Source organism: Echiichthys vipera (assembly GCF_963691815.1).
Source record: "Echiichthys vipera genome assembly, chromosome: 3".
NCBI lineage: Eukaryota > Metazoa > Chordata > Actinopteri > Perciformes > Trachinidae > Echiichthys > Echiichthys vipera.
The window spans coordinates 8,755,868-8,767,910 of record NC_139828.1 but is presented as its reverse complement, the minus strand read 5'-3'; the positions used below and the strand labels follow the sequence as shown (position 1 = coordinate 8,767,910).

Sequence of the window (12,043 nt, the reverse complement as noted above, 5' to 3'; positions counted from 1 at the left end):
CAGATTTGTTTCCATATTGATGCATGTTTGTTTTTTTTAAACAAAATTATCCACACTAACTATTCTGTGCAGGTGCTGCTCGATTCTTCAATGCCTCCAACAAGATTTATCCAAAACAATCACACGGTTTAATTTCAGGAGTAATTGCAGTATATTGCAATTAAAAATTGCATTTAAGAGATCCTTTGTTCCTGTGTGTGCAGCGTGCTTCTCCCACAGTAATAATAATCATAATAATGAATTTGATTTGAAACGTCTTTTCATGTAACCCAAGGACATTTTACATTTGGACAACAAGCAACAAATGTGTTGATGAATAATCTTTGTGGAAAAGGTCCAGTAAGTGAACAAAGCAGGTGGAGGCAGCTTGTGTGGTTGTTTTGCAGCAGCCCGGTGTTGATTGTGAGTGATTTTATCAAGGTAACCACAATGAATTGCTCATTGTGCAGTTTGACATGGCACTTTTCAAGCCGAAACTGCAGATACACAGATGTAATCCCTCCTTTTGCCTTCAGCTGGCTGTAGGGAGATGGCAGATAACAGAAAGAATTACTCATAACACTATCCATTTTACCCACATTCTGGCTGTAATCACAGTTGTGTTTAAGATTACTTTTTGGGCCTTTTTTTGCCTTTTTATTGATAACGCAGCTTAAGACTTAACCGGAGAGGAGGTAGAGAGAGAGGGGACAAGATGCAGCTTCAAATCAAACCCGGGCTGCTGCAGTAAGAACTCAGCGTTAGCACACAACGAACCAGGTGACCTACTGGAGAGTATAATGGACGTGTTTATGTTTATTAGTCAGGATCATTTTGTACTGCACAGGCTTGCTCGTGGTACCACATTATTAACTAGGCCTGAGTGAGACGCAGACCCAATGTTAGCAAGAATATGAGCACTTCTGTTTGCACTACTTTATTTGCAGGTAGCTGGGATCTGTTGCACTTTTCCTGCCTGTTTCTCACCATATAGTACCTGCTGCACAGGGCACCACAATCCCACGCTGATGGGCAAAGGTCAAGGTCAAGAACATAACCATTTGTCTTTGTTCTTTTTGGACCTTTTTTTTTGCAGCACTATGGAAATCTCAAGTAAACATTAACCTGTCTTGTCTTGCACTGTCTTGACGCAGCCTTCATCTGTGTGTGCATCCCTCACTTCATTTGAGGGCGTACTATTCAAGCATACGTGCATGTTCATCACTTGATGTGTAACAATACATGTTCTTTTCAATAATCATGTAAGGCTCAATAGAAATAATCCATGATACATAAGTAATTGTTACACCGTACTTTCAGTCTTCAGCTTGCATTTGGAATATTGTTGGATGATTTAAAAAAGGGGGCATGTGGTGGATTCAATACTCTCATTTCACATAGCCCTGAAAATGAGAGCACAGACACATTGAAGAGAAGAGTGGGAAAAAAAAATCCAAGGTGGATAGAATGTGTTTGCGATGATAAGCCAGGATGGATTATTTTCTTGCCACTCTGACAGCCCAGATAATGCAATTTATTTAGGACGAATGGAGACGCCACAAGTGCCGCTCTTGTAACAATAGACCGTCAATTTCTTCGTCAGTCTCGCCACATAGGCCCGCTGAATTGGGTTGTATTGAATTGCTGGCATGTTGCTCCTCCCTGGTCCTTTTCAGGCTGATTCAGTGTGACGCTCGGTTCACGAGGTGCTCACTAAGAGCGCATCGGCTGCTTTCTGCTGTCTCAGGCTTCTGGCACCGGAGCTAATTGCAAGTGTCATGCTTTTTCATAGTTTGTGTGTGTGTATGTGTGTATGTGTGTATGTGTGTGTGTGTGTGTGTGTGCGCGTGTGCGTGTACTTGTGCTTGTGCGTGTGCGTGTGTGTGTGTGCGTGTGTGTGTGTTGTGGAGAGAGGAGGAAAACATGTAATATTGTTAAAAGAGATGGAGCTGAAAATAGAAAGGAAAAAAATCAGAAAATGGTGATTTTTTTCTTATTGTATTTTTGGGATATTTTTAGTGTGGAAGTATATTCTAACTTAATAATGTTATTAGACTTGTTAACCTCCTGCGTCTCCACAGCTCTTTCTCTTTTACGTCACATACACCTGTAGGGTTGATTTACACCTTGGTATGACTGTAAAGTGATAATCCTACTATGAAAATAAGTAATTACTTGTAACAGCTAAATATATTGGCATGGTTGTCTTAGTCATTTGAGTAATCCGGTGTTGATTGCAGCTTTCAGCGTGCTCAGTAATAATTAATGCACTACTGTAATGGGTTACATCTAGCCTGGGAACCAGACAAATTTGCAAGCTCATGCTTTCTTTGACAGATTCGCCCGACCCCCCTCCTGCTCAGACAGATTTCCAGTCGGCCAGACGCTTGCCGGGCCAATCACAACCGTTTATCTCATGATGGGCGTGTTTGGTAGCTCCACTATCACAGCTCATTTCTGCATGCTTTGTTTACATTTGTCCGTTGCTCAGCACTGTGTTACATGTTTCGTTTCTCTGAGCGGTTGTGATTGTGTCCAGAGGCGCTCTGATCTATGGGCAATGTTCTAACCCCTTTAGAATTGGAAATGAATTGAGAGGCTCCAGACTAACTCGCATTTGCAATTAGGTTTCTCGATGCCAGGCTAGGTAACATGGGGAATGTTTATCGACTGCAGTCTACGTAAATCCGGTGTTGTTTTCACCTCTTTTAACCCCCGGGCACACACTCTCACACATACACAAAGGTGTGTATATGCAGCCAGACACTGCATGTGGTCAGACAGAAATAGCTGCACCTTCCCCTGCAGTGCTCATCAATCCTAGTTTGTTAGGGGCCGTTCTGCCCAGGCTGCGGTACAGTAATCACATCGCTACACCTGCTCCATTCACAAAGTTCTCTCTAATGTTTGCAATGTTCTTTGTGAACACATTCTCACAGAATAAAGGCTGGCGTGTGTCTGCAGCCTTTCAAGTGGTCAAGCTGGGTTCAAGCCCAGATTGAGCAAGTATCTACGTTGTCCTTGAGCACTGACTTACTGCCAGCCTGAGAGGGCTCAGTAGCTGACCAGGTGTTCTCTGTGTGGTGGGGAGATCAATAAAGTATTACATTATCATTCTTTACAGCAGCTGACTTCATAGAGTGTGACCCCTCAGATTAATCATGCTGTAGCTTTGTGGTCTTCACAACCATATGTCCAGAATAATTTTATCACTACACACGCTGTAAGGCCCCTTTATATCGTGCCGTTTTGGAGATAAATGTGCTAAAAACTTTGGTCATTAATCAAAAACTGTGATCTACGATCTCACACGGCCACTAACGGCAAATTCAGAGCTTGAGCTGCTAAATTTAAACTTTAGACCAAAATCCTTCTGCCAAAATGTCACAGTGACTGTTGATTCAACTCATGTTTACTCTACCATGACATGAAATGACACAAAATATAGTGGCAAGCATATTGATATTGCTAAAAAATACACATACGTAGCACATTGTTTTGCTTAATTTTGTGACCACTGATATTTATGCTGCTTTCCACTGCTTTTGACTGACAGGTGGTGCAGTGGATTAAAAAGGAGAGGTGGAAGCTTGAGCTGATGTGTGTATAACCTCATGGATTGTCTGGCTTGAGAATTTGGTGTAATACCCGCCACTGCAGACTGTCAACCTCTGCACACATTAGTCTGACTCTGCAGACTGACTGTTCGGGTGCTGCCATCATCAGCACAAACCAAAGCAGTTCCACCAACAAGTAAACATAACCTCTGTCTCACTCCGTCTTTTCTCCTCTCCTCTGCCATCTCCATGCCCTCCCTTTCCACCCTCCTGTAGCTCACCTCTGCGAATCACTCACTTTGAAGTAATCTGACGCCGCATTGGAGGTCTGCATCTTTGTGCTAGAGAGAAGTGTTATCTATATTTCAGCAGAAATAGGTTTCATATTGCCCCCAGTGTGTATTCAGCTGGTCATGGTAGTAATTGTAGCTCATCTGCAGTGAGTGAGTTGCCTGTCTGGACGCGTTGATACATGGATCATATTCTGTGAGTCTGTCTGCATCCGTCCATTCTGGCAAGAGAGAGGTGGAAAGTTAGAGTCACTCAGGTCACAAAGATGACTCAGTAAACAGTAAGTCACTGCAGTGGTGACTTTGCTAAAAACAAATCAAACAAGTAAAGCAACATGAGCACCAAGTAGGGCTGGATGTGGATTCAAAATGACGACACCGGTACAAATACTGGTACCCTTTAAGTGATACCAATAGATTACTTCATTTGAAAGAATCCTTATGCATTTAATGCATTTATTTTTATCAGTTGCCACAGGCAAGTAGTATAGCAATACTTTTCACTTTGGTGGCATCTCGGCACGCTGAACTGCCATCTACATCAAATTAACCAAGCTTGACTTCACCACACCACAGGCCGTATGAGTCGTAGCTGCTGCGGTGGTGGGCCAATCACGTCACATTAAATCTAATAACACTTGAGGTGATTGGCTAAGAGCAAAACCATACAAATACTAATTTTCTCTAGATTTGGGTAGAGAAAGGTTTGAATGTAGGTATTGTTTCAATACTACTTGGTTACTTTGGTCCTTAAAGATATCGAGTACCAATACCCGTCTGGAGCACCCAGGTGGGGATGCCAAATGGTTAAGGCGTATTACACATGACCACAACGTCCCTGGTCTGATTCAAGCTAGGGACCTTTCACTCTCCACTCATTTCCTGTTTGCCATAATACAATCAGCTGTCCAATTAGAATGAAAAATTCCCCAAAAATGATCTCAGGCAAAGAAAGGGAACATTTTTACCCAAGCTGTTGAACATCTAACAGGTTATGGAACAACTTCCTGGCCAAATTTAAAAGAGTCAAGAGGGCAAGAAATGAATGGTGAAATCACACAAAACGTGCGATCTGTCATCCCATCAGATTATGGCATGTACTTTGGTGTACACTTTCAAAGCCCATGTGCATATAAAATGACTATGAATAATCTGCAGGAATTTTTACTGGTCTTACTGTAGGTGACATTCAGCATTGACAGAGCCACTTACGCTGATGCATTATGTATGCCTTTTTCTTTTTGCTGCTCTCTATTTGCATCACTAAACGCATGAAACACATGTTCATCGTCGCCGCCATGCAAGTGACAATATGAATATTTCACACTACATCACAGTGATGACAACGACTTTATTTACGCCCACACTTTGCAGTTTAGCGCAGTGGTCCATATGGCTCTAGCTGTTCCGTGTGCCTCAGTACCTTTTAGGGATGTAGCATTAAATTTTAACAGGGCACCTCTTGCTGGGCCCAGGTGATGGCTTATCATGCTCGTAGAGGGGTAACTCTTGAAAAGACCAAAGCATGATCTCTGTCTCAGGAAAAGCTATTACAAGGTTCAGTGGGTCCAAGCACAGCAACGCGGCAGGTGATAAGCAGGTGTATATACAGTAAATGTAAGTGCGTGTATGTGCAGTTTTGCTCTAAGTGTGTGTGTGTGTGTGTGTGTGTGTGTGTGTGTGTGTGTGTGTGTGTGTGTGTGTGTGTGTGTGTGTGTGTGTGTGTGTGTGTGTGTGTGTGTGTGTGTGTGTGTGTGTGTGTGTGTGTGTGTGTGCGTGTGTGCCCGTGTGTGTGTACGTGTGTGCCCGTGTGTGTGTACGTGTGTGTGTGTGTGTGTGTGTGTCACACATCTATTCCTGCAGAGCTCAGTGTTTCTGTCAGCACAACCATTTCCTACGGCTTCCATTATGTTGAATTTGCTAACCACTCCACTTCGGACTTCATGGGATGCAAGACATTTCCTTTATCGCAATCCTGTTTTGTGGTCTTCTCTAAATCCTGGGTGCATGTATAAGTTGACATCGGGGAGTAGTTTCCAAAATGGGGCACAAGGCTAAGATAATCTCTCTCCTGAGAGGCTTATGAGAAACTCAAGATGACCCAACAGAGCAATAAAATGTCACACGGAAGAACATCGTTTAGGAAATTCCGCACAGGTTTAAAGAGATGTTGCAGTGTCAGGGACAAAGACCTTAAATTATCTATTCCATTAGCATGAGTGTGAGTGCAAACCTCAGACCTGAAAGCTGACCTCATGTAAGGCCTAATATGTCTCTAGTTTCTTTATACCTCCATGTTTCTATTTCATAAACCATGGCGCTGCGCAGACCGTCTTTCTCTCGCCTCCTCTTTTTCTCTGACTTTGGTTTCCCCTCTTTCTCTTTTCCTTTCTGTCTTTCGCACAGAAAAATAAAGACACACAGTAGGAATGAAAGAGGCGACCTATTTTAAGACCAGTGTGTAATTAATCATAAGCTAGCAGCAAGCATTAAGAGAGGAGGAAATGTGTGATAGCTCCTTCTGTGACTTTCTGTTCCTCCCTAGCTGACATTTTCTCTCTCTCTCATTCTCAGACTATCTCTCTGTCTCATACTTGTGCTTCTCTGTACTAAATTTTAATTTGTATCCTTCCCTCTTTCCCAAAGACCTCTGTCTCATGCCTTTTTTAATCTGTTTTTCACTTGCATATTAATTTTTCACATCTTTGCACACACACACACACGCGCGCTCCTAATTATAGAAACAGCAAAATGTCATCCAAGACCCTGTTGTGAATTTTTAAACACGAAACCAGTCACATGTCATTTGAAGTTACCTGTTACGTGTTAAGGGCTGTGTGTGAGTGTGTGTTCACTCACTCATGCAGGACTTTTCTCTGTACTGAGAAGTTGCAGTAGTCACACAATTCATAACTGGTGTCTCATTTCTGTATACTGTATATGTGACGTCACCACTAAGACTGCAGGCTACTGTTCGTGGACAGATGGTGAAGAACACAGTCTCATTTGTGTGTAATAAGTCGTTACTAATTGTTTGCAGATTGGATCAATGTGCAACTCTGCTACAGCTCAGCTCTCAGTCTGTATTACAGCAGACAGCACAACCACCAGTTATCAGTGCTGGTAAATGGAAGCTGAGGAAAAGTCCTTTTCATCTCATCGCAAAGGCAGGTTTCCTGGAACTGGTCAAATTAAGTCAATAAATGGACCAGTAGCAATAAACTCAGGAGGTTTTTAACGCATGCGTGCTCATACACATGAATAAACATGCACTAGCTATGCTCTCATTCAGCTGGTGATGCCATCCAATCAGTTCTAAGGAGCTTATTGATTTATTATTTTTTTTAGATATGTCCCTCTCATATTTCATGATGGAAAAAAAAAACCCTGTGCACAAGCCAGAGCTACAGTATTACCTTCTGTGGTATGATCGACTGGGACAATAGCTGTAAGAAGTTTGGCCTTTGGCTGCTGAAGCCTTCCTCACTAGGACGACCTGATGACCCGATCCTCAGCTGTTGGTTACACTGTGTGCATCACTGCCTTTTCCACTGCAGCAGATACCAGATGTCCAACTGGGCTGCAACTGAAAGAGGAAAGATGTTTGTGTAGCTGAGATTTAATACCAAAACTACTTGCATGTCAGATGTATCCCTTACTGCATAGAGAAGGGTTCGTAGAGCACACAGGTACCTTTTGAAATGTTACTAACTTAAATGTAAGCATTTAAAAACTGAACTGAACTATTCCCTCTGATTTTTACCTCATACTTGCACCTTCACACTTTCACACCTGCGCTGCCCAGTAAAACCACACTCCTGGAATTGCTGGCCACTGAGCAGTTGGTGTTAAGCGGCCTCGCTCAAGGGCACTTTTATTGCTGCTTCTCACTTTCCCTAATTAGAATTAGCCTGCCAGTCTGGGGTATTGAGTTGATGACCTTTTGGGTCACAAGCTCACTTCTCTAACCTTAGTTTAGGCCCTCCCCTGACTTGTAGCACTGCTAATCCCTGACACTAATAATTTATCATTCATTTACCAAAACCATATTTCAAACTAGAGGTTTGAGTGATGGATGATAATGACTCAAACAGCTCCTTTCTCTTGCCTCTTTTTTCTATTTCCTCTCCTCCATCACCTGACATTTCCAGACCCAACCAGGTGCACACATTGACTGTATCCTGTGTGTTTTTATTTTATTTTCTTGTGTCATTCACTGCCCAGGATTTACCAGATTTGACCATTTCCATCAGTACAGCATTAACCTTTTCAGCAATGTATGTTTTTTGTTGTATGTTTTTTCCCTCCCTGCTGTTGATTTAAGAAATGAGCCTGTCTCTAATGATTTTTCACATTCAGCGAATCACTTTGATGTATTTTCAAAGGCAGTCTTTCTATCATCTCCCCTGCCCTGTGTATCAACAGCAACCTCTCGGCAGCTGCGGGAGTCTATCACCCCGTTTCACAGGAAATTGCACACACACTCACATTACTGTATATATAACCAGTTTGTAATGAGTCACGGTCAGACAAACATCCAGAAACGCACACACATACTGTATGCTTGCATACGTCTATTAACACCCACACATGGCAATGAAAAGTATTCCCAGGGGAACTTCTTTCAGGGGAAGTGCACTCTATGTTCTGCACAGCCTCTCTGCTCATACATCATTAGGTGAGTCTGGGTGTTATTATGGAGACGATGCAGTGTATTAGATGGCCCGGTAGATTGTGTCAGGGGCTGCAATCCTATCAGGATTGGATAATAAAAATTCACTTAATATAGCCAGTTCCCTACAGTCTTTCTTTGCCCACAGAATAAAAATTCCTGACGCCCGCACTGCAGTCTAACCGTCCTTGTCAAATTCACCCCCTTCCTCCACCCCATCCTAAAATATAAGAGCAATAATTACGACTTAATCTCCTCAATTTCCACAATGCGTCCGCCAAAATATTTCCAATGAAGAGGCATGGAGTTATAGCCCTGCAACGTAAAATGTGTTTATGACCTCCTCTGCAACACAGTAATGTGCCATAAAAATAGGTGCCCACAACAGTATGCATGACTGGGCGATGAGGACCTAATTTATGAGGACCTTGGCTCATCAGTAGGACCTGGGATGAGAGGCAGGAGAACGTCAGGAGCAGGTCGACTCAGCGTCGTCCTTCGCCTTGCTAGCATCAGTCATGGTAAACAGAGGCAGGACAGACGCAACAACAGCCAATCCATCACCTTGTAGAAAGTCACAGAGACCAGGACGGGTCTACGTACTGTCTGTCCCAGTCGGCTCTCTCTCTGTCTCTGTCAGAGAGCAACAAGGATGAGCTCAGGATAATGAGAGGGGCACAATGCTGCCTGTCATAGTTTGTCAACATTTGATGCACTCTCGTAATGCTCTTTCTCTGTAGAAAATAAATTATAAATCCACATTTCTCTCCCGCTCTGTCTGTCTTTACAGTTGAGAATAACCCATGCCAGACCAACCCCTGTCTCCACGGAGGCAGCTGCCTGCAGGAAGGTGATGGCTATAGTTGCTACTGTCCTCAGGGCTTCTCCGGAGAGAGCTGCGAGATAGGTGAGTCACTGCCGATTTCCGGGCTGAGCGAGGAGACCTCAGAGGTCGTGTCAGTGTGGCATAAAGGAAAGAGAGACAGACATGTGTTTGCATAGCATTGATATACTCAACAATACAGTGATGTAGTGAAGCACTAACTAGTTTCCCTGTGCAGGTTTTGTTTCTTTATGATTCAATCTCAATGCACTCAAAGCCAAGAGGAGCCTTCCTGGCAGGCCCAGTAGTTCTGACTGAAAGTGAACTGGGAATATCCACATGCTGCAAGTCAGCCAGTTGGGACAGGTTGTTGTATTCTGCCCCAGGAATTGGCAGCCACTATTTCCTCTCAGCTGTGTGATGGGAAAATGTGGCTGTCAGAAAAATGACTGTGTACTGTTTTAGGTGTATGTGTGAGTGTGATACGTGCAAGGACACATGGGCCACAGAGGAGCCATGATCAGGATCAGTGAGGGATGGAGCAGCTGATTAAAGTGCTAGGAAAACATGAAACGGATGACATAGAAGAAGCATATGTGGCATTGGCAGAAAATATCAAAGTGACTTTCTTACATGTGAGGCCCTGTAGACATTCAGAAACATGGACTTTACTCACTTTGATTGAGCTGTAACACATCACAGCTGGTACAATGTTGTTCAGAATTTAGTCCTAATTAATTTAGTCATAAAGAGACAGGTGCTAAAACTGAGACGGAGAGTGAATACAGGTACATTCAGTTATTAGATAGAATTGTTTTTTCCTCAACTACCTAAATCAGAAAAGACCACCAAGCATATTGACCCTTTGTTAGTCCGACTTCTCAAGCTCTGCGTGTTCCATATTCATGAATACAAAGACAACAGGCCAAACGGAGGTTTTATAGGTCATTACTCATGGAAAAAGGTCATAGATCGGGGGTCAGGGGTCATGTGAGGCATATTGTCCTGGGTCCGATTATCAATAAACTTTCATTATTCTACCCTAAAGTACATATTATGCAGTATTAAGGTGTGACTGTGCATTAACACCATTGGAGATCAATCAACAATCTGCCCTCTCAATCAATAATTTGTGACAAATGCGTGTTAACTGCATGACATTACACACACAGTTTGTGATGATTTGCTGCAGTCGATGTGGTTTGTTTGTTTGTTTGTTTGTTTGTTATTGAATTAGAGCTAACATGATGCTTTTTTTAGAAGCAGTTGGAATAAGTTATGAGATGTTAGACTGAATATTGAGTGGAAAGCACATTCATAAAATATTTGTTGTTGCTGATATTTTTGCATTTGCATGTCTGTCCTCTGGCTTTTTCTCCCTCTCAAGAGTGTCTAATTGCCTTTCCCACTGTGGTGGTGTTGATTATGTTGCTAAACAGCTGCATATCTGAGGTTTTTCATATTAATTACGGCTAAAGGCAAAAAGGTTAATGGCTTATTACAGCAAATGCTTGACCACAATTTTACCAACAGTGCTGTTCTAGAAGAATTAGGCTGTAAGGAAAGTGTGCCTTCATTTCTGTGTTACAATTCACATCCAGAGCTTCTGTTTCCTTCAGTTCATCATTCATGGTTGAACATCTTATTGAATTATCGTATTCCTTCTCCTTCGGTTCCAAACAAGTTTAGGTACATCAACCACAGCCCCGTTATAGCCTACAGAGAGGCATATAAACCAATATCCCCTGCGCTGCATCTGCTCTCCATGTGAAATGATTATTTAGGCGAAATGAGGCAGTGGCATCACAGCTGCAACACACCTTAGAGGCTGTCTCCAGGACTTGGCTTGTAGCTGCAGTTATTTGGGAAGAAGCGTTTTGAGGAGCTGCATTATTGATGGCCTGCGTTTTTTCCGTGGGTCTGTAGTTAATATTTATGAGGGTAGGGGAGAGAGGGAGAGAGAGAGACAAGCTGTGGACATCTCAGTGTTAGCACTCTAGCTCCTCTAGATCCTCATCTTTAGAGAGTCCTTCACTTCATCTGTATTCCCCACTTAATCTAAATTGATTCAGAGCTGTCAGTGAAGAAACACAGACTATAATGCGTAATACCCTTATTAAAAATCTGAGCTTGCTTAAGGTGGCAAATAGATAAAGATACATGGGAGGAAATTCTCATGTTGGCTTGCAGAATATAAATATACAATCGATAAAGGGGGTTGCAATATAATATTTTACATATATCTCCATATATTTATAGTGAGAGCTATAAGTTGCTAAAAAAATGACGTGTGTTTTGACTGTTAAAGCATGTATACATGTTCTAATAGGTACTCAAAAGTATGAACCTGAAGAAGAAGAATTCCTTTATTCGTCAATTTTCACTCTATTTTTTTATTTTACACACACACAGGCCCGAAATACACACACATGCACAGACAGGACCTATATACATGCAACTAATGGAGAGATGTTAGGGCGAGGGGGCTGCCAGTGAGCAGTTGCGGGTTCGGTGCCTTGCTCAACAGCAGTTGCCCAGGAGATGAACTGGCACCTCTCTAGCCACCAGTCTACGCTCCGTTCATGGTCCACACAGGGACTCGAACCAGCGACCCTCTGGTACCCAGCCAAGTCACCTATGGACTGAGCTACTACCGCCCCATAAGAACATGCGAATAACATGGAACCTTTAATTTTGGCTGAGGAGTCTATGGAAACAATTC

The 12,043-nt window shown here is 42.7% G+C and overlaps 1 protein-coding gene across 1 annotated transcript in view; it reads left to right on the top strand.

Annotated features, from left to right (window-relative positions):
* Positions 1-12,043, top strand: part of ncanb (neurocan b) — a gene marked incomplete at its 3' end in the record, with an annotated part of 104,311 nt that overhangs the window by 44,058 nt on the left and 48,210 nt on the right. Inside the window, exon 9 of the mRNA XM_083911237.1 lies at positions 9,289-9,405. Within this exon, the coding sequence (XP_083767363.1) occupies positions 9,289-9,405 (117 nt within the window). The remainder of the gene's footprint in view (positions 1-9,288; positions 9,406-12,043) is intronic.